The sequence below is a fragment of the Balaenoptera borealis genome (genome assembly GCF_965194805.1).
Source record: "Balaenoptera borealis genome assembly, chromosome: 13".
NCBI classification, from domain to species: Eukaryota; Metazoa; Chordata; class Mammalia; order Artiodactyla; family Balaenopteridae; genus Balaenoptera; species Balaenoptera borealis.
The window spans coordinates 105,993,897-106,016,313 of NC_138870.1; the positions used below are offsets into that span (position 1 = coordinate 105,993,897).

Sequence of the window (22,417 nt, forward strand, 5' to 3'; positions counted from 1 at the left end):
GGTCCACACCTCGGGCCTCCCTCCGCACCTAACATCCGATGTCCCCCAGCAGAACGCCCCCAGCCCACCAGGGAGTGTGCTCTGGTGTCCCCAGGGTCACTCGTGGGGCCTGAGCCGCCGCCCCAGGCTTTCCCAGCATCGGCCAGTGTCCCACCCCACCCAGATGTCCCGCCTCTCTGGTCCAGCATCTTTGTGGAGGGAGGGGTGAGTAGGAAAGATCCACCCACCCCATCAGTGCCTACCTCCTGGTAACTTTCCCAAATCTAGATGTCATCTTTATTTGGTTTAACAATCTTTATTTTGCATTTAACTTCCCAAGATAACCCGAAAGTGAGGTTCTGCGCCCACTCAGTGAGGGGTGGTGGGCATTCCCCTGGGTGGGCCCCAGTGCCTTTCCCATCTCCACCAGATCCCACTGCAGACTGGCTCAGGGCAACATAAATCATGAATAAATTAAAAAGTGGCCCTTGCCCCCATCCCCCTCCTATGCTTTACCTCTCAGTTGTTTCAGACCTGGGCATGGAAATACCCAGAGACCCAGAGTTAAATAGGCCACTGGGCCACATTGACATGTTAGCATTTATTGCTCAGGCAGTATTAAACTATATCACACAAAAATGTAAATTGACAGAGACAGGACTATACACTTTTAAAACCCCATTTGTGTGGATTTTTCAAGCTCTCTCTGAAATAACAAAGTGCAGGCCTGTGTTAAGTCCCCAGGCACCTCATTCCAGCTCTAAGGCTCAGACTTTCTGGACCTCCAGGAGACATCAGCATCACCTGCCCTGTCCCCGTGGCTCCTGTCCAGGCTGGGGAGTTGCAGGAAGGGGAGGTGGCCCCGTGGGCTGCGTCTGGGTGGGGTCTGCTCGTGTGCAGGTGAGAGCCACCTTGCTGACCCCGTGCTTGTTTGGGGAACTGACCAAGGCATTTGTCTTCCTGGCCCGCCCGGGACACGGAGGCCACCGAGACGTGGAGATGTGAGCTGTCAGTTTTCAGAGCCTTGGACAACGGCCCCACCCCAGAGAACACTGAGCTGCCACAGTGGACGGGGTCGACCCCAGCATCGTTGACAGAGGGCTCAGGATGGGTGCAGGCTGACCGCTGCTGAGCTGGGTCTCCACTGGCTGTGTAGGACACCCGTACATGGACCAGGGCCACTGAACGGGGGCCCTTCCGGAAAGAGTGGGTTTAAGTACAGAGAGAGCAGAAATGCAGGCAGGTGGGTTTCACGTGGGGAAAGCTGCGCATTGGGGGTGGGGGCCGCCCTGCACCCCCGGCTCCGGGGGAGGTAGCTCCACGGGCTCTCGAGACGGGGCGGAAGCAGCTCTGCCCTCGTCAAGGAATCCACGCTCACTCAGCGGGCTGGGCCCCCAAGAAGAGAAGAGCCGAAATGGGTGAGATCCACGCACGGTGTGTGTGCTGGCTGCGGACAGTAGGTGCTCAACAAAAGCAGGGCAGGGAGGCCAGGCGAGGTTCAGAGGAGCAGACACCGGCAGCCGGTCACTGGTTGGACCGGGAACCCGGAGACCCGTGGTTGCCCAAATATCAGTGCCTGGAGAATTCAGCTCTAGCGTGGGCCCCTCCCTCACCTGGGGGCCCCGTACCACTGCTCCTGTGGTTAGACCACCTCGGGAGCACTGAACTGATTCCAACCCCCGCAGTCAGCGCAAAATAGTCAACGTTTGCCTATTTCAAAATTAAACTACGGTAAGAAATGAAAACACCTTGCAGCCCAGCCTGCCCTACGAAAGGGGAGGGGCGAGCTGGAAGGTCGCGGCTCAGGGACAACTAGTGTCTGTGCGTTAAGTTAACGAGCTGGGTCCGCAGTCACTGGGCCATTTGCACCATGACGGCTCTCCACGCTTTCTCCTTGTCAAACTCCTTCAGGGGGCTTCTGGCCACCTGTGACTGAGACAGGCAAAGAGTTATTTGTCCCGGGCCACCCAGGCGGCAGGAAGCAGGAAGGAGGCTCAGTTCCCTCTCACTACTCTGCTGTCCCAGAGCCCCGGCACCTCCGGCCGCGACCCAGAGCACATGTCCTCCGCAGGGGCGGGGCCTGGGCTGCAGGGTGGGCTCTGGATGGGGGGTGGGCTCTGGATGCGGGGCGGGGCCTGGGATGGGGGTGGGCTCTGGATGGGGGGTGGGCCCTGGATGGGGGGTGGGCTCTGGATGGGGGGTGGGAGGCTGCCGTGAGCGGGCATCCTCCGAACAGCCGAGGAGCCGGGGGCTCAGGTGGAACCTGCACCTGCCTCGTGAGGCCTCTTCCTGTGGGTCTGCATCCCAGCACCTGGCAGAGCAGCGTCTGCATTCAGTAGGTGCTCAGTAAATACTGCTGACTGTGGAATGATACACACCAGGGTGCAGGGGTAAGTCCCTCCAAGCTCTTCCTGGGGGCAGAGGCTGGACACTCCACAGAGAAGGGGTCTTGACCCGGCCCCGGAGGCTGTGAAGGCGTCTCCAGGGCATGACACCAGGGGAGGGAGGACGCCTGAGGCAGCGGTCACCAAACAGGGAGGACAGCTGCCCGGCCGAGCCCCCAGAGCTGGCAGTTCTGGAACGTGGGGGGAGGATTCATCGGCCTGACGCTGCACCTTGGCGTCCTGACACAGAACCAGGGGGGCCTCACGTGGGACCCAGGGACAAAGCCAACCCTGCCGGGGACTGACCACACCCGGGTAAAAACGACAACCAAACGACGCCATATGAGAAGTGCAATGGAGGGAGAGGTGGAGCGTGCAGGGTGGCTGAGGAAGGGCCAACGGCCGGAGTGCGTCCCCCAGGGAGGGCGGGAGCAGCCTCGTGGGGCGACAGGGTGGCGGAGGCAGGAGGCTGGCCGCGCTGGACGTGTTGCAGGAGAGCAGGACGTGAGACGGGGTGGGCCCGGGTGGTGGCTGGGCGGGAGGAGTGCCCGGTCCACCCAGGGTGGCCCTGGAGGGCCCTGCAGCAGCCGCCCAGGCACCCGGAGCATCGTGCCCCTGGAGGACAGCGGGCAGCTCACGGGGAGGAGCCTGTCAGCTGTGGGGGACAAGAGGCAGGGCCTGGGGAAAGTGCAGCGGCCTTGAGCCTGGCCGAGGGGCTGGCGTGCCCCTCAGAGCCCGCCGGCCAGGGGTCGCCGACGCCACGTCTGTAGTGGGCACCCTGACGAGCCGCAGAGGGAAAGCTCTGTGATCCATGCAGATGTTTGCCAAGTTCTCGTCTACGTTTGTAAGAGTAGAACTGGAAGCATTCAGTCCATAACACCTTTCCAGAAATGGATTTGCGTTTGCCTGGCTGGCTTAAAAAGCGTATAACGTATTGTACCTTTCCAAGATTCTTCTGGGGTGTTTTAAAAAATACGAAGCGACCCAACAGGTCTGGAAAGAAGTCAGCGCAGGTGGGCGTCGCTTTGCCCAGGGCCCTGGGAAGACAGCCCCACTGGGACGGGAGGGGACGGGACGGGGAGCCACGCTCGCTCGGAGGCCACTCACCTCTTCCGCCGGGCGTCCCTGCGGGCCGGTCTGTGCGGCGTCCCAGGACGCGCCCGCCTTGAAGCGCACGCACTGGATGACCGTGGCCGTGTTGAGGCCCGCCTGCAGCAGCAGCTCCAGCATCAGCAGCAGCAGGAGCGCGTCGTAGGACGGCTGGGGGTGGAGACAGGCGGTGGGCAGCCCAGCGCCTCTCCTCCCGGCTCTCGGCCGCCCCCAGGCCCCCACTGCATGGGCCCGCCGCCCAGGGAGGCCACGCACGGGCTTCCCAGGCCGTGGCCCCGAAGCACAGACCATGAGCCCCGCAGCAGCCTGTGTGGAGCGGTTTCAGGATCTCACTCCCCTGTGCCCTATTATGTCACCAGCCTGAGCAGCAACATTCTGTCTCAGTGAGAGAGAGTTGAGGAAATCACTTCTGCTCTGGGTTTAACGGAGGGACACGAAGATGACCCGCAGGCAGCCAGGCCCCGTGATGGTGCCGCTGCCCGGGTCAAGTCGTCCAGGCCTCCCAACAACCACTCGGGTCCACAGCGGAGCCACTGAAACCACCCGTGGCCTCGCCGAGGGTGCCCAGATGGGGCGGAGGTCTGCTGTGGAGGCCCCGAGCCGGACGAGAGAGAGGGGCGGGTCCGGGGCGGCGGGACAGATCAGTCTCGAGGCTGGAGGGTCCGGCACTGGTTGCTGGGGAGGAGGGGTCTGCCCGGGAGTAGAGGGAGCGGGGTGGTGCGGGGGGAGCCTCGGGAGACGGCCCTCCACCAGCACAGAGGAAGCCCCAGTGGCTGCAAAGACATCCACAAAGCACTGGCCCCTCGCCACACTGCAGGGGTGCCCTTCCAGCCTCAGAAGTACAAAACAGCATAACATTAAGACAAAGAAGAACCCAGAAAATGTCACTGTTAAAAAAAACCAAAAAGACAACACCTCTGAAGTTTATGTGCACATTTAACCATGAGTCCAGTTTTTTAAAAAATGCAACATTGGGCTGGCTATCTAGAGCCAGGCAGGGTGATTCTAAAATTCATATAGGGACTTCCCTGGTGGCGCAGTGGTTAAGAATCCGCCTGCCAATGCAGGGGACACGGGTTCGAGCCCTGGTCCGGGAAGATTCCACATGCCGCGGAGCAACTAAGCCCGTGCGCCTCAACTACTGAGCCCGCGCTCTAGAGCCCGTGCGCCACAACTACTGAGCCCACGTGCCACAACTGTTGAAGCTCTGCGTGCCTAGAGCCCGTGCTCCACAACAAGAGAAGCTGCTGCAATGAGAAGCCCGCGCACTGCAACGAAGAATAGCCCCCGCTCACCGCAACTAGAGAAAGCCCATGTGCAGCAGCAAGGACCCAACGCAGCCATAAATAAATAAATAAATAAACAAACAAACAAACATTCATATAGAAGAACCAGCAAGCGACAGAAGTGAGTCAGCCCCGAAACGCAGGGCAGCCGGCCGCGAGGCATCGAGCAGGCCAGGTGGCGATGCCCGGTGCAAATCTCCGGGGTGCACCTGGCGGCACAGACCGGCCGAGGGGGGACAGTCAGGGCAGAAACAGATGCAAACAGACCGAAGCTCAGTGCGTGATAAAGGCAGAGTCTCAGGTGACTGAGGAAAAGGTGGGCTTTTTAATAAACAGCGTTTGAACCACGAGCCATTTGAGAAAAGTCCGATGGGGCCCACTCCTTGTGCTGCACTCCAGGCTAAACTCCAGCGGAAACACAAGTACGAGCCTTTCTAATTGTGACTTAAAATCTAGAAGCAATACAGGAAAATATTGACAAATTTAACTATGTAAAAACAACAACCACGACGACGACAAAGCTTCCACATGACAGAAATCACAACAAGCAGGGTGAAAACCGCTGCCAGGCTGAGGCCGCTGCTTGCATCTTCCGTGTCTGACGGAGCGCCGGGCTCCCTGTGTCAGCAGCGTTCTCAAAGCCCACTAGAAGGTGGTCAGGAGACACGGACGGAGGTTACTGGAGAAGTGCACACTGTAGACACAGTAAGAGGTCACCCGTTTCCAGAGAGATGCACGTAACAGCCCCACCCGAGGCTCTGTCTGTCACCTGTGTTACAGAGCCCAGTGTGGCAACCCTCCCCGGCTACGGAGGAGCAGGTGCTCTCAGACCGTAGGCGGGAGGGAACACGGGAGCCCCCAGGAGAAATTAAGTTAAAAAAACAAAAGGTAAGGTGTAGAAGTGTGATTAGAGTGACCTGTTTTGTAGGAAAGAAGGAATATAATAATATGCACGGTTGCCTGTAGAAAGAATCGGGGAAGCCGTGGATGGGACCACGACTCCTCTGAGGTTGCCTTTCGGATGATTTGACTTGAACCGTGTGAAAGTTTTATATATTCAAAAATACTATTAAGAGGGAAAAAAGCATCAGAGCCTAAAGCTGAATACAAAGAGAAACCATTAAACTTGACTGTGTAGCAGGACCCCTCACAGAAGGGGGATTCCCTCACGGAGCACATGACCGTACCTCCGAGTGCGTACAGAGAGCCGTCCCTCACCCAGCAGGGGCGCTGCTGCTAGAAAATGGGGCCTGTAGTTGTGAACACGTGTGAGTTGTCAGGCAAAATTAAGCAGTAACTATATTCAGTGTTACCAGGATTTTTGGACTAAGAGAAAAATGATGCAAATATAAAATAACAGAGGTTAAGGGGAAAAAAACCCTAGAATGTAAAATTTGAATTGGAAATAGCAAGATACGTTAGGGATCTTTAAGTAGACATGTATTTCTCAGCTCCGTCCACTGACAGGGCTCCGGCGTAATGATGCCCCCACAGGAATGGGTACACGGCTCCCCCTCCAGGGGCGAGGGCGGGACAGGGCAGGACCAGGACCAGGTGAGCCCGGGCCATCTCAAGCGTCTGACCGGAGAGGATGATGTGCCGGCATCTGGGAGCCCAGGGGTGGGTCACCCTGGGCGTCAGGGAACAAAGGACGCAGCGCTCTGCCGACAATGACAAGCACGCGTCCCCCGTGGGGTTCTCGGGCAGGCGCAGGTGTGAGCGCCCCGGCCTCCCCTGTGGCCCAGGCAGCGGGCAATGGTCTGAGGGGACAACGTGCTGTCACCTAGGACGTCAGCCACCTCAGGGGTGCAGGAGACTGTCCTTACTGTTGAGATGCCAGAGCACCTAAGGGCGAGGGGTCACCTCAAACCTCTGCCACTCGCTTTCAGATGCTTCTGGAAAACGATGCCGGGTGTGTGCTCCACCCACCCGTCAGCATAAACACGCGCACGGACACGCACGGAAGCCACCAGGGAATCTCAGTGTTCACTGCATTAACCTTTCAGCTCTTCTGTATGTTTGAAATTTCTCATGATAAACATTGGGGGGCAAACACTGTCTACACTGGAAACGCCGCGGGGCATCTGAAGACTAACCTCACCTGGAGCCCGAGCCTGCGGGGAGGATGCTGGACCCCCGAGAAGCCCCCTTAGACGGGAGGCTCTCACTCCCCTCAGTTTACCCAGGAACCAGCAGGGTCTCTCATGAAACTGGACAAACGGTGACTCTAAAACGCAAGTGGATGGGAACAGGGCCGAGAAAATGTAAGGCGCCTGTGAAGAGGGGTGTCTGGGGGGCTGCTCAGGGCAGAGCAGCCCAGAGGAGAACAGAAGCAGCGGAGCGGTCCCGGGCCGAACAGGCACCAGAGGACGGTGCACAGACGCGTCACTGTCCGCGGAGAAAAGCCAATTAGCAGAACCGGCTCCGTGCACGTCAGGCGTGTGCAAAGCCAGCTCCGGCCACCTGCCCCGACGTGGGCAGCGGCTCAGCACTGCTCAGCGGCATCGTGTTCCTATAGAGTTTAAAATAAAATAAAAGAACACCCACCTTGAAGGCTGGCGGGTAATCTTTAAAGACATCCATGATTCTCATCACGCTGAAGGACAGGTACCCCGAGGCCGTGAACAGCAGCGGGGCCGCGAGGCTGCAGATGGCTATCAGCACCTCCACCTGGCGGGAAGCAGACAAGCGTGGGAGGTCGGGGTCTGGGAGCCACTGCCCGGACGGAGGGTGCAGCCCGGCAACCACACAGCGGGAGTTATGAGTTGACGTGTGTCTGCGTCCAGCGTGGGGCACCTGCTGAGTCTCTGTGCTCGGTTTGCCCGTTAATTCAAAGCTCACCACGTGTCTCGCAAGCTTTCTCAACTTATGCGCACTAATAGCACTTAGGAATCGATGGCCTCCTCCCAGTGCCCTCCGACCTGCTCCTGTGACCTCCCAAGGCCCTCCCGCCTCGGAGAGCGATGCGTGGACCAGCTCAGAGGCCACGCAGGCCCAGGTGTCGGCTGAGCTCAGCACCAGCTCGGACGCTCACGCCGCAGGGCATTTGGGCCGGTTGAGCGACTGTCACTGTCCGACATCCACAGCCGGACAGGACGCCGCCTCCGCTGAGTCCCAGGAATCTCTCCCGACTCTTATGCCAAATGGGCCCTTTCTGCTTACTTCCACGGACAGCCCAGGCCTCGGACAGCGGCAAGGCCCCCCCTCAAGCCCGCAGCCTGCAGACGCCCCTCAGATGCTCGCCCCCGACCCCGCCCAGCCCGGCAGATCGCTCCGCGGGTGTCTGGAACCCGGCCGGGCTTCACCTACCAGAGATCTGCTGGGACACTCTGCTGTCACGTGACTGGCAATGGCACTTGGAAAACACTAAGAGAAAAGGAAAAAGAAAGGCTTCAGAGATGAGAGCCCAACAAGTCAGATGCCAAACATGTGCCCTCCCGTTCTGATTCGGGCCATGCTGGTCGCCAGGAGAGCCGGGGATCCGTGCAAGAGAGGCTGGAACCCTGGAACCCTCACACCTGCTCTCTCAGATGTGGCACCCGCCCCTAAATACTTGTGTGCGTGTCTCCTGCTCCGTCTCCATTCAGCACTGCACCGGGGAGACGTAACACAGACTCAGCAGCTTTGTCCAAGGCAGGGTCTGTGTTCGGACTTGCAATTGTCCCGATGATGTCCTGGTCCAGCTGGGTCTGTTCCCAGCTCAGGACCCAATGGATGATCACGCTTCGTGTTTCTTGTCAGTTCGCTGGCCTCCTTGATGGGGAGGCCTCAGCTGACCCTCAGCGGTGCCACCTTCACGATGCCGCATTTCTGGAGGGAGTACCAGCTGGCCGCTGGCGGGCTCAGTTGGGCTATCAGACTCAGGGCCCCCGGAGACACCGTGCCCCTGCCCACCATGCTTGACCACTGGGGGCTCCTCCATTGGACCAGCACTCCTGTCCCTTTGTAATCAATAAAGGCCTTTTCCCACTTATCGTAAGGAGCTTGATTTAGTTCTACACGATTCGGGCAGAGGGAAGCTCAGGGGAGCACAAGACTTCCTCGAGGTTGCTGAGTGCGGGGCCCAGCCCCCTGCCACCCACCTGCCCCCCGCCGGGGGTCCAGGCGCCCAGCACCCTCCGCCGCCCCAGCGCAGCACAGCCTGCTGGGCCCAAGTGTGTCCGGGCCCCAGTGACCCATCCACACGCCCACAAAGGAAAAGGAAATGCCCAGGCGCTTGGTGTGGGAGCACAAAGCACAGGAGCCTGGGGTTTGGGGGCATCTCGTGACACGTGGAAACTCGGGTGTGCAGGGCCCATCGCAGCTGCTCCAAGCGGATGTGTGGCCCACACCCACCGGCAGCACAGCCAAGGGGGGCCAAGGCCTGGGGGCCGTGTGTTCCCCGCGCCGCATTTCAGCTAAACGCTAAACAACATTAAATTACGTAAGTCAACTTGGACTTACTTATGAAAGGATGAAAGGCCCATGTTTAAAACAGTGACCGTGTAGTCAGTAAGCACTTACCAAGCACCAGGTGCGGTGCTAGGGATTTACGGTAGTCGTATTCAATGTAAAATAATATAAATGTATTACATTTTAAAAAGTATTATAAAACAATATGAATGTTATAAAATAATAAAACAAGTATTTTTCAGGGAAACTAATACAAAAAAATATAAAATACTAATAGCAGCTACCGCATCCCCGGTGCCGCAGTGGTTAAGAATCCACCTGCCAATGCAGGGGACACGGGTTCGAGCCCTGGTCCGGGAAGATCCCACATGCCGTGGAGCAACTAAGCCCGTGAGCCACAACTACTGAGCCTGCACTCTAGAGCCCGCAAGCCACAACTACTGAAGCCCGCGCTTAGAGCCCGTGCTCCGCAACAAGAGAAGCCACCACAATGAGAAGCACGTGCACCGCAATGAAAGAGTAGCCCCTGCTCGCCGCAACTAGAGAAAGCCCGCGCGGCAACACAGCCAAAAATAAATAAATAAATTCATATTAAAAAAAATAATAGCTAATCTGAGGGAGTAAATAGTATCATAATTACAGAAATACATCTGTATGAGGTACTAGTATCCTCAAGCCAGTTTTAAAATAATAATAATAATACCAGCTAACATCCCGACTCATTTAATCCTCGGTTCCCAAATCGCCCTGGTCTGGGGCCCACGAGGACCTGGGAAGCATCTTGCTCGGCCCACCAGCGCCCACTCCCCACCCCCGCCCCTCCTCCCGCCGCTTTCCTGCCTGACTGCCCCAAAACCGAGCTCAAAGGTCGGCCACACTGACGAGGGCCACCCAGGGTGTACTCACGGCCACTAAGATCCAAAAGAACGTCACCGAAAGGTGCGGGCCTGAGATGGCGTCATCCACGTTCAGAGCGATGACCCCTCCAAGGATGGCGGAGACACCGGCGATCACCTCGATGACCTGGGGGCAGAGAGTGTCACCCAGGGGAACGGGCAGGCTCCCCGGGGTCCCTGGAAGGGGGCGGGGGTGCGGAGGGTCCTGTGAGTTCAGGGCAGAGCGTCAGGGCGCCCCGTGCTGAGACGCTGAGGATAACCTCCAAGGGGATATGGAAAACGCATATTTCCAACCCAAATTCGTGGGAAAGGGAAGGAAGAAGCTCCTGCCAATTCAAAGGAAGGTGGGAAAAGGCACAGAAGATAGGAAACAAAAAGATGGAGAAATAAACATGAAGGTGTCAGGAACTGCGCTCTGAGTGAACCAGCGCAATTCAAACGGCACCAACACTCTGTACAGAAACTGCCCAAATGTAAGGACAGAAAGAGGTGGAAGAAGAGGGAAAGATACACTGGGAAGATATTAACCAAGAGATAACTGATGTAGTTAACAATATATGTTCTATGGCAAAAGCCATTACTAGAGAGAGTTGCTCGTAATGATTTAAAAAAAAAAGGAAAGAAGGAAGGAAGGAATTCTAAACTTTCGTGTACCTAAAAACCCAGGCTCCAAAACTCTATGGTGAAAAGCTACAGAATTACAAAGACAAATCGATAATGCCCACAGATTGGGAGGTTTTTAACAGATCTTTCAGTAATAGAACGAGTAGACTAAAAAATTTTGGAGAGGACATAAACAAGTGAAAACACAATTAACATATAATTTATGGACACACTGAGAGTAAAAGGGGGTGTACTGTCAACCAGGACAGTTCGTGTACCAGGGACACGCCTACACCATATTTATCAAGTACTCCCCCCAACAATGAAATAAAATAAGGAGAAAGAAAAGCTTTTCTTACGGAATAGGATTTCAGGACCCGAGCAGGAAATGTCACTTCATACAGAATGTTGGTGCTCTCGGAGACGGAGCCCTGAAAAGAAACAAAACCACATCACAGGGGTGGCCGTCCGTCCAGGCCGTCGCTCGGGCGATGGTCTGAAACGTGAGCATCTGGAAGACGCTCCTGGAGCTTCAGGCTTCAGCGCAAAAGCTCAAACACGGACCTTCTCGTGGCACGTGAAAATGTGTTTGATTGCTGAAGTCCTAGTTTACAGGGTGATACTTTAGGCGGACTTGGTCTCTGCGCGTAACACTGCTGGGGGGTGGGGGTGGTGTTACTTGATCAGCATCAGGCTACGGAGGCGGTGGGGCCGCATCCCCAGGTTTGCCTCCCCGGGGCCGTTGGCCCCTCGCTCCGCAGCCAGGTCTGCGGCGCAGCTGTGCCTCAGGCTGGACCGACCTTCTGCCTGCAGTGCGCCTCGCCGGACCGCGCAGAGATGATCACCGTGGCCGCCATGAAAAGCTCCAGCAGAAGCAGCAGAATCAGATTGAAATTGATCTGCCAAAGGAGAACACACACGTCTGTAAAACCGGCTTCTTCGCTTTCATTCCGTAAACGTGGACAATCCCACGAAGGGGCTTAGATGCCTCTTCAAAGTCTCGGCAACTTTTCTGTCCAAAGCCAGATGCCAGGCACGCAAACCACCTCTGACTCACGTATATCTTTTTGTTTGTTGGTTGGTGGGTTTTTGATTTTAAATTATTGTTGGCTCAAGGGCTGGATTTGGCCCTCGGGTTGTAGTCTGCCCTGATCTCAGCCTTCCTTAGTGGTTGGTCTCTCCTGGGTATTTACTCTAAAGGGATGAAAACTTACGTTCACACTAAAACCTGCCCACGTTTATAGCAGCTCTGTGAGTAATTGTCCCAAGGAGAAAACACCAGGGGGTTGGCGGTTATGGAGCTGTTGCATGTCCTGACTGTTGGCAGTTACAGAAATCCATGCCTGTGTTTAAATCCACAGGACAATACACCAACAAAGTTGAGTTAACTGTGTGATATAAAACCAACCAATCGGGAATTCCCTGGCAGTCCAGTGGTTAGGACTCGGCGTTTTCACTGCCGTGGCCGGGTTCAATCCTTGGTCGGGAAACTAGGATCCCATGCAGCGCGGCCAAAAAAATAATAAAATAAAATAAAACCAACCAATCGAGAGCCTCTATGGGCCTCTCCCGCCACCTGCCCCAATCACCTGGGCAGCCCCTCCGCCCTGAGCCCACCGAGATTATTCACGCTGGCCGGTCCTGCGCCTGCCCACCCTGCCTCGCATCTCTCCCTGCGGAAACCCAGTGAAGGCTCCTGCCCACGTGTCCGCTCTCCCTGCCTCCTCACCGGCCCTGGGGCCCCCTCCTCTTGGCACCTGTGATAAACTGTCTTTGCAGTGGCAGTCGTCTCCTGATCTCTTGGCCTCACTATACCCTCAATGATGATTTCTAAAAATCCTACATTTAAAAACAAATGCAACTAATAAGTTGGATCTACAGAACTGTACATGCAAAATAAAACATAGAATTTTCATTCTTTTGTAGCATTTGTATAACACTAACAAAAATTGACCATCTATTAGGCCACAAAACAAACCCTGGTAAATTCTGAACAATCAATACATTATAGGTTGTACATTCTGACCCTAATGTAGTGATATTAGAAACCAGTAATAAATGGGTGACTTGTTAAGATAATCCCACGTGTCTGTTTCATCAGGGTTCTAGGCAGAGACTGACAACCAGAAATACAAAGTGAGGTTAACAGAGCAAAGCCAGTTCTTCGAAAAGACTAATAAGAGATACAACAGAGAGATAAATTACATTTCAGAATGAAAAGGAGAAATAACTATATTTGGCTTGAATTAAAAATAGTGAGCAAGATTATGAACGACTATAAACTAATAATTTCGAAAACCTGCATGATATGGATAAACTTTTGATAAAAATATAAAACCCAAAATTTGACACAAGAAGAGACAGAAAACTTTAACACTGATAATGAAAGACCTCCCCTCACCAACAGCCCTGGATGGAGATGATTTTACAGGTGAGTTCTACCAAACTTTCTAGAAGCAGTGACTTCTTATCATATCAAGGTTTTGCAAAAAACAAAAAAGAGATAAGAGCTACCTCGTTCATTTTATGAGACCAGTATAACCCTAGTTCTAAAATCAGACAAAGGGGACTTCCTTGGTGGCACAGTGGTTAAGAATCCGCCTGCCAATGCAGGGGACACGGGTTCGAGCCCTGGTCTGGGAAGATCCCACATGCCGCAGAGCAACTAAGCCTGTGCGCCACAACTACTGAGCCTACACTCTAAAGCCCACGAGCCACAACTACTGAAGCCTGCGCACCTAGAGCCCGTGCTCCACAACAAGAGAAGCCACCGCAATGAGAAGCCCACGAGTAGCAACAAAGACCCAAAGCAGCCAAAAATAAATTAAAAACAAAAAACAAAAAACTTATTGGAAACTCTTTAGATACAACCTATTTAAAATCAGGAATAAGACAGAGAGGCCCACGGTAGCAGAAGTCCTGGCCAAAGCGATAGAGAAAAAGGAACAAGAGGGTTAGACTGAACAGGGGCATTTAAACTGTCGTTATTTGCAGACGATAGAGTGACCTACATAGAGAAACCAACATAACCTACAGAAAACTCGGAGGATACGAGTCCAGCAAAGCTTCCAGGAACAAAGTCCACTTACAAAAATCCATTTTTAAAAACCGGTACAATATGAATAAGGTCTAAGCTAACATGCGCCAATGTCAGTTTCCTGATTTGACCACGTAAGATGCTCTCATTGGGGATGAAGAGCACACAGGATGAAGGATACACAGGAATGCTCTGTACTATTTGTGCAAATTCTTTCCAGTCTCAAATATTTCAAAATAAAGAAAAAATGAAAATCAGTAGCCTCTCTCTGCACTAGCAATAAGCCATCTGAAAATATAATTTAATAAATAAGACACCATTCATACTAGCAACACATCTGTGAATTATCTAGGGATTATCTAACCAAGAATACACGGAACTTTCCAACCCTAATAAAGGACAGAGATGATGTGAGTAAGTAGAGAGACAGTCTATGCTCTCAGTGGGATGACTCCACACAATAAAGATGTCAATTCTCACAAGATTACTCTGTAAACATCAAGTAATCGTAATAGAATCCCAGCTGTATTTTTTGAGGAACTCAATAAACTTATCCTGAAATATATTTGAAATAAGAGCTGTCAGTTTTGAAGAAGGAAGACAACTGGAGTCACGAAGCCACAATAAAAAGCGTGGTGTCGAGCAGCTCACGGGGGAACTTGACACACAGTGTGACAGCAAGTGCTGCGGTTCACAGGAAGAGACCCCTGATTTAGGACAAGCCAAGGACGGGAAGGAAGCCCAAGAGAGCAAACACCCAGGAAGAGGGGCTCAAAAGTGCTAGTGATCAGAGAGTGTGATCTGAGGTAACAGCAAGCCACAACACCGTCATCAGATGGGAAAACGGGGGCTGTTGGGGACGCCAAGTGCGGGAAAGGCTATGGGACCTGGCAGCCTCCCGCTGGCGGTGAGGGTGTGTCCTGGGCTTAGCTGAATCCAGGTGGACTCACGCCCCTCCCTGGCCTATGAGGACCCCGAAGACGTGCCCACGTCGGCCCAGTTGTGGAAGGGGAGCGTCGGAGGCTGTGGAGCTGGATCCTTCCCTAAAGAAAGCGGTGTCCACGGCGGACATGCTGCAGCCAAGGCAGGGACGGCGGGTGGGAAAGAGGGAGCAGGGATCCTACAGCGAAGCCCCACGTGGCTGTCCCCAGGGCGGAGGTTCAAGTCCAGAGCCCGGCTCAACAGGGAGACAGGGGAGGGGAGCAGCCCCTTTCCTGAGCGGCCTCACGCTGCAGAGTTTCCTGTTTCACCATTTGTGACCTTGTGTTTGGACACCGGTGGTCCTGACATCGTGGTCCTGGGGTCCTTCCATGTGTTTAGGTGTCCGAGCTTTGTGTCCTCCACGCGGCCTGGCTGGGCCTTCGAGGGGGCAGGAGCCTGAGGGTCTGGTTAACGGCAGGCTCTGGCGCTGGGGCCTGGGTTGGGGGACGATGCAGGCCCAGCCCCAGGGGAGGCCATCCAGTAGGAGGAGGCTGTGAGCACGAAGCTTCATGCATCTTTCACAATTTCTTCATCCGTTTTGTGCACTTGGGGGCACCATCCTAGTAATGGACGTTAGATTACCTGTTTTGGTTTGGGGTTTTTGCCACAATCCACAGGGCTGCTAGGAACACACTGCCTGGTCACATGTGTGCGTGTCTCTCCAGGGTTAGTGCCACGGGGCTTCCCAGTGTATGTACTTCTTCAGAAAGGACCTGCAAATTCCGGACTTTTCCATAGAGCCTGCAGCAGCACGTAGGAGTTGCCGGACGTGAGGGAACCACCCTGGGCTCCAGCCCGTCCCGATGCTGGAAACGGCATCTCCTGTGGCTTTCATTGACCTCCTCTGATTACTAGTGTGGCTCCTCCGAGCTGCGCGTTGGCGCTGTGGTTTCCTGCTGGTGAGCGCCCGGCGCGGTCCCTGCTACCCTTGACTTTCTCCCAAGGCTCCTCATGTACCCTGGGACCGGTCGGCCACTCCAAGAGAACGTGTCCCCTTCCGTACAGACTGTGCTCCTTGTGTCTGCGGGAGACTGGCCGCGGCTTCGTGGTGGGCGGGCCGGGGGCAGGGCCCCCCCCAGGTTGGTCACTGCTGTGCTCCGGGCCGGGGCTGCGGCCATGCACGTGGGGCTGCCTGGGCCGACTGGTCCGGGGCGGCTCTCCCGTCCTGCTGGGACGGCTGTGGGGTGCGGGTGAGTCCCCAAACATGTTCTTCAAGGGGGCTCCACCCCGGCCCTTGGTCACCACCTAAACCTGCTGGGTCCTGCCTGCAGGCGCACTTGCTCCGGACCCATGGGACAGGTGCCCACTTCCGTGTAGGGTTTCTTTGATAAAGAAGCATCGTAATTCTCAGCGAGGCTTTATGATTTTCTGCAAAAGAGTCTCCAGACCTTTTGTTAGGTTTATTCCCGGGCACTTTATAAAATGATATCTGTTATTAAATAACATTTTCCAAAATCTCTGTTTCTGGCACAAACAATTGTTTTACATTGATTTTCACATCCAGCAACCTTGCTACGTGGGCTTAATAATCCAAATGTCAAGAAAGCAGAAAATCGTCTCTTCTGCAGAAGATGGCAGCACAGGTGCTCCTTTCAGATCCACGTGTCTGTCCGTTTTTCATGCCCTAACACGCCTGGCTGAGACGTCCTCGGGCCACCACACCCTTTTCCTGATCTTAAAGAAAACGTGTTGAACACAGAGCAGAGGTATCTCTGATCAGGTCCTGTTTCCTAGAGATTTTTTTTCTGCTGCATTGTAATTTAAATGACAAGACTCTTCCATTTTTCTTAACGGAACATAAACAGGGCAACTTACGTCAGCGGTATCGCAGATCTGATGAAAGATGTTATTACATTACTGATAATGTTTAAGAACTGTTGTGAAAGAGATACAAAACTCAGTGAATTTGTCCACTGAAATCAGTGAAAGCGTTAAAGACAATTCTTTTCTTCAGAAGCCTAAATGAAATTCTCAAACTCAAGAGCTACGATACACATTTCCAGTGTAACTACCCGGCAGATAGCTCACTAACGCCAGCTCCGAGCCCACAGGCCTCAGCAGACCCAGTGGGGCCAGAGCCCTCGGCTCCTGTGACCCCGGGAGGACCCACGTGGCTTTCCAGGGACTCACATCTACTGCTGACGGGTTCAGGACAAGTTTGCATCCAAACCAGATCAAACACGTCGTGGTGACAGCAAACGTGGACACGAACAGTATCTGGAAGTTGGGAATCTGGAAAACAAGACAGGAGGGGTTTCGTTCTCCTTTGTGTGAAGAAAGAAACCAAGTGACATTCAACCACATAGCCTGGCATTAGTCACCCATCCCGAGGATAGGGCCCCTAGAGTCAGCTGGGGGGATGCGTGCGAGCTCGGGCCCCTCCGCCCCCCTGGGGGCAGAGGGAGGGGGGGTGAAGGAAGCCCCACGGCGCGGGTGCAGGGCTGCAGAGGGTGCGGACAGAAGGCCGGACTCACCGCGCTGACGTTTCTCCTCCAGATGGCGAAGCTCACTATGGCTGAGGGGATGCACTGAAAAGAGAGAGCCGGTGAGCGTCCCCGCTGGTCACTCTGTGCCCTGGAAACCCACGTGGCCCGAGACGTGTCCCCCTCCATCAGACGCAGTGGTCCCTCTCGACGCTGAAGGGTCCTGGGTCTTTCAAAATAATTATTCTGGAAAGAGTTTTAATTGTTGTGATGATGAAAAAGACACCGAAATGAAGACTGTCCTAGCTGGACGCGCTTAGAAGCGGATGTCGCTTCCTGTGGCCCGAGACCAGGCGCGTCTTGGTAAGAATCACGCAGAAAGGGGAAACCATCTGCGTGTGAAGGAGCAGAAATGCTCAGGGGCCCCAGAGCCCCCGGGGTCCTTGTCAGAGGTCCCCACTGCGTCCCCGGAGCCGAGGACAAGGGAGAGGGCCAGCCTGGGGTCAGGGCGGGGGGGAGTTGGGGGGCCAGCCTGGGCCCCGTGGGCCGTGCCGGTCTCGCTCTTGCAGCAACGGGACCTCCCCGCCCAGACCCTGCAGTGGGAGCTGGTGGCGGGGGGGCGGGTGGGCGAGCCCAGCAGGGGTCGGATGGGGGCTGGGCACCGACGGAGGAGCCAGTTGGACCACGTGACTGGTCCCCCTAGCCCATCACCCCTGGGGGTGAAGGACGCAACCGAAGATTTTGCTGGGACATCGGCCTAGGTCAGCGTGGCCCTGGAGCCATCTGAGTCAGAGGTCAGAGGCCCCTGTGACCCCCAACCAGGGCTGCTCCAGTGGTGAACACAAAGGGCCACCTAGGAGGTTCCAGAGAGAAGGGCAGGAAACGGGTCAAATTCTTTCAAGGGGTTTTCTTCTAAGGGAGTGGAGGCTGGGCAACCTGTGGCGGGGGGTACAGGGTAAGGGCAGCTGCATCTGTCTTGTGTTTTCAGACATTTGGGGATGCTGACAGGGCTGGAACAGGAGAGCAGATGGGCGAGAGGGCCCCCCAAACCCCAGGGGATGTGCCCTGTGCTTGAGCTGGTGGGAGTCACTGGTCGTCTCCCCATGAGGACTGGTGGCTCCCCAGGCCTCGGCTCTGAGTCCAGAAGCAGGTACAAGCTTCGGGGAGGGGTGGGGGTGTGGCCCCCAAACCACGGAGGGCTTCCCTGCCGGCTCATGGGGCAGCCCGGGGCAGCATGCACCTGCGTGTTGGAAATCAAAGTGCCGTTTCTTGCTCTGGAGTCTGTGGGGTAAGATAGACTTGCCTCATTGATCATTTTCAAAAGCAACAGTTGCTATTCGAAGCCAAAGTATAGGAAGAGAGTTTGAATGAGGGGCGAGTGACAGCAACGGGTAAATCTCAGAGCAAAAAACCCAGGTGCATAACCTCAAACTTCAGTGCTGACACAGGACTGCTACTCACTGAACCTGCAGCACAGCGTAGGTAATCCATCTCCAAAGGAAACACATTTCCCAGGTAGAGGGAAAACCCCGAGGTCACAAGCAGGCAGCTCTGCAAAACAGCAGCACGAATTCGGGTGACAACACAGTCAGGCCTGAAGGTCAGGAGGCTGAACAACTAGCCCTCTGACTACAACTTAACTCTGTACAACACTGACATCCACGCCTGGATCCCGCCGGACCTCACTCCTCCCTGCAGGACGGCAGCCGCCCGCCCTCCCCCAGGGGCAGGTCACGGGCATCAACACTTATTTGGGGGACAGGAGACCCTGTCAAAATTCAAAGCAAGAAACGGCGGCTCCACTCCCCAGAAAACGCCTTCACCCCACATGTGCAATTTCAGGGGCCTCGGGGCCCCCCAGTCCAGGCACAGAGCCGAGCACACAACCCCATCCCGCTCAAGGCACCGGAGATGGAAACTCCCTGCACAGGGGGAGGCCACGGGGCCGAGGGCACTGGTGTAAGGTCACTCAGACCCGGGTGTGGGCAGAGGGCCGTGCGCACACCACGGAATGGGAGCGCTGCGGCCCGCGGGCCCGGGGGGCGGGGGAGGCCAAGGTGCACCCCTCAGGGAGGAGAGGGCAGCGGGATCAAGGGCTGTGGCCGCGGGCTGCTGCGGGCAACAGAGCCCAGGAGCTGGGAATGAGAGGAGGCTGACCGGCCACCCGCCGCCCACCCGGGGGCTGGAGGGAGGACCGTCCTCTTCGACCCACACGGTGGGAGTTCCCGTCTCGGTGGCACAGGGTAGCGGCTGGGGGGAGGGCGGGCAGGACCACCGGGGTGCCGCGGGGCTGGCCCGCGGAGTCCGGGGCCCAGGGAGGGGCGAGGCCCCAGCCCGGATCCTGGATCTCAGCCCCCGGCACACCGACCCCCGAGCTTCCACCCACAGAGAGTCGCGTCCAGTGGCCAGCCCAGGTGACCGCGCCCGCTCAGGCCAAAAGGGCTTCTTCTGTCGTCCAAGTGCTTATCCAAGCATATCGGAAGGGAGACATCCCGGGACCCCAGGCCAGGTCCCCTCAGGCCTGCCCCCTCCTCCCTGCTGGCCCTGGCCCCTGGCCCCTCAGCCTTCCCTGGCCCCATGGCCCTGGCCTCCTGCCTCAGGACGCCGTCCTGCGGTCCACCCCGCCAGAGGCCCGTCCTGCGAGCGTGGCCCCTCCTCCCCATCTCTGCAGACCCCCAGGAGGCGAGGGTCGTGGAGGCCGCCCTGGTACAACACATGAGCCGGAGGCTTGGCGTGGGCCCTGGGCTGTCCGACCCCTGCCGGGACACAGAGCAGCCACGGCCCAGAGGCCGGCAGGGCCAGCAGGACAGAGCCTCGCCAGCAGAGGAAAATAACTCAAAGAGCACAGCAAATAAGCACGTCAGCACCCACGAGTCTCTCAGAGGCAGAAGTAACCCGGGGCCGCTCTTCCCCGGGCCATCTGGGACCAGCACCCCGGCAGCGGGCCCCAGAGCGGGACAGTGTCTCCGCGGGCCTGGCGCGGAGCTGCTCACCCCCATCAACACGGAGAAGACCCACGTCTTGTGGCTGAAGCACGGGGGCAGCCTGGAAGACAGCTGAAGGTCACTGGGCTTGGTGTCCGGGGCGTAGCTTCCTGCGTCCGGCCGCCCGCGCTCCAGTGGGGGCACCCGGTCGTAGCCCAGCTCCTCCCGGGCCATGGCGCTGCCGGGGGCAAAGGCTGACGTTAGCGGCCGCAGCGCTGCACTCACCACGCCGCCACTTATTGATTTGTGATAAGATTACAAATTTCACTTCTGATCACTCTGAAAAAACTCCCAAAGAAGTGATTTTCAATAAATACTTGTTTTTAAGTTATTTTCAGTAAAAGAGATATCATTTGTATAGAAGTACTGTAAGAAAAAAATAAGCAGTTAATTCCACAAGTGAATAAAATCACTTTCCCAGGAAAACAAACCCGAACAGTCTAGATTCACAGCAGGACTTTAGGCTTTAAGTGCTTCGCCCTACCCCCGCCCCCCTCAATTTCACGTCCACTGGCAGCTTCATTTTTGAGTCCCATGATGTGCTGGCTACTCCAAACTCAGGGTGGTACCCGGACAAGAGATCACAGATGTGCTCCACGCGAGGGTTTCCCGTCTGCACACTTACCTCTGCGGCGCTTCTGGTGTGGGAGCGCCGGTCTCTGGGTGAGGGGCTCCTGTTACCGAGTCACCCTGCCTTGGGCGTCCAGCAAGAACTATTCACAGACGAAACAAAAGCCCGGCAGAACTGCACTTCAGCCAGGCAAGGAGGACCGCTTCCTGAATTTCAATGAGGACATGAAGCGAGGGATCCTGGAAGGTTCTTGGTGGTTGTATAACTGCTGGCCCAGAGCTCTGCCCCGTCCTGTGCCAACCCCGCCAGGAGCAGAGGGGCCTCGTCAGGTCCACTGGAGGCAGACAGGTTGCAGGCGCTGGGGTGGGCATCTCGGAAGAAAAGGTGTACCCGAGCGCAGAACTGCACCAAGCACAGGATCCTGGCAGGCCGGAGGGCCGGGTACCTGTTTTGGAAACAAACACATTTTTATCCAAAGCCTTATTCTCCATCCTTTCTGGCAGCCCTTTTCCATCCCCTGTGATCACACAAGGAACACCTCCTTCACAAGGTCTCACACACATCTGCGCTCAACGTAGCTGACCTGGCCCTTGAACTGCTTGGGATTCTGACCCGCGGGTTCCTGTGGGCAGCGCCGGGTCCCGCTGTGCCCTTTCTTTCTGCTCACCAAGCAGAGGGGAAGGACGGGAGGGCACTTCGCCCAGAGACACTGGCGCCCCACAATTACAGCGCCAGTCTTTGTGCTCACAGGAGCGCTTAAAGGGCTCAAACCAAAGCATTCTGCAAAGCCGGCTCCTCAGACCACAAGCCCACATCAGGCTTGAGCAAAGGCTTCAGTTTCCAATCATGGGATGCTCTGTTGTCTTCGTTTTTCAACCAGTCAAGAAGGATTAGAATTAATTTTCACAAACTGTGAAGTCAAGAAGGGATTTTAAATAGATTGAAAAACCTCCCAAACCTCCTTATTAACTGTCTTTTCAAGCAGTAAGTGGAACTAGCAGGAAATGTCCGACCAATGGAACTCTTCACTTCTCTCTTTGTTTGAAGAAAAGCATTAAGCAGGTTTCACCATTTCTGTGCCTTTCCAAAGTTGTTCTCTAAGAAATCAAACAAGCTGCCTTGAATTAGAGATCGTGGGACAAACACCGCCCAAAGCGTCCTGGGAAGAACTTCCTCGTTTCTGGCGGCAACACTAGTTTCTAGAACAAGCCCCGATCCCTCACACAAACTATGGTTCCTCAAGAGCCTTCCTCTGTCTTCCACTGCCGAGGTCCCGCTCATGATTCAACATTCACCTCGCCGTTCAGCGAACATCTGCAAAGTGAACAGGGCAGGCCACGGTCCTTCTCACGTGGAGTCCACAATCTAATGGGGGGACAGAGGCACACGAGAAGAATAAATGGATGTGTTCTACGGTGACGTACTTGACTCTCTCTGTGACGGCAAATAAGTCCAGGGAGGGGATGAAGGTGCTACCTGGGGAGTCAAGGCAGGCCTCACTGGGAAGGAGGCGAAGCGGGCAGGGAGCAGAGTTGCTGCAGGTGCAAAGGCCCTGAGGTGTCAAGGCTGGAGGATGGTGGGCACGAGGACCACGTGAGGTAAGGTGCAGGTGAGGCCTCCGGGGACGAGGCACCTGCGGACATGGAGACAGGCTTGGCTTTGACTCTGAGATGGACTTGCTCGGAGGCTCTGGGCAGAAGAGTCCAGCTGGGAGGAGCACAGGCTGCGGGGCAACAGGTGAGAGCAGGTCCTGGCGGGGATGGAGGTAGAG

The 22,417-nt window shown here is 55.8% G+C and overlaps 1 protein-coding gene across 1 annotated transcript; it reads right to left on the reverse strand.

Annotated features, from left to right (window-relative positions):
• Nucleotides 1-842: 842 nt before the first annotated feature.
• Nucleotides 843-20,966, reverse strand: MLC1 (modulator of VRAC current 1). The gene is made up of 12 exons (XM_082350042.1): nucleotides 20,701-20,966; nucleotides 20,085-20,253; nucleotides 18,553-18,642; nucleotides 17,143-17,196; nucleotides 16,799-16,900; nucleotides 11,451-11,549; nucleotides 11,010-11,081; nucleotides 10,058-10,174; nucleotides 8,069-8,125; nucleotides 7,307-7,429; nucleotides 3,471-3,623; nucleotides 843-1,911 (listed from the first exon to the last, which is right to left on the reverse strand). Exons 2-12 carry the CDS (start codon nucleotides 20,247-20,249, stop codon nucleotides 1,831-1,833), a joined length of 1,113 nt encoding a protein of 370 aa, XP_082206168.1. The 5' UTR covers nucleotides 20,250-20,253; nucleotides 20,701-20,966; the 3' UTR covers nucleotides 843-1,830.
• Between the last annotated feature and the right edge of the window lie 1,451 nt (nucleotides 20,967-22,417).

Coding starts and splice junctions, on each gene's coding strand:
- MLC1 (XM_082350042.1), bottom strand. CDS start 20,249: ATGGCCCGGGAGGAGCTGGGCTACGACCGGGTGCCCCCACTGGAGCGC. Junction 16,901..17,142: donor GGAGGAGAAACGTCAGCGCG/GTGAGTCCGGCC, acceptor CTTGTTTTCCAG/ATTCCCAACTTCCAGATACT. Junction 10,175..11,009: donor GGGTCCTGAAATCCTATTCC/GTAAGAAAAGCT, acceptor CTCTGCCCCCAG/GTCATCGAGGTGATCGCCGG.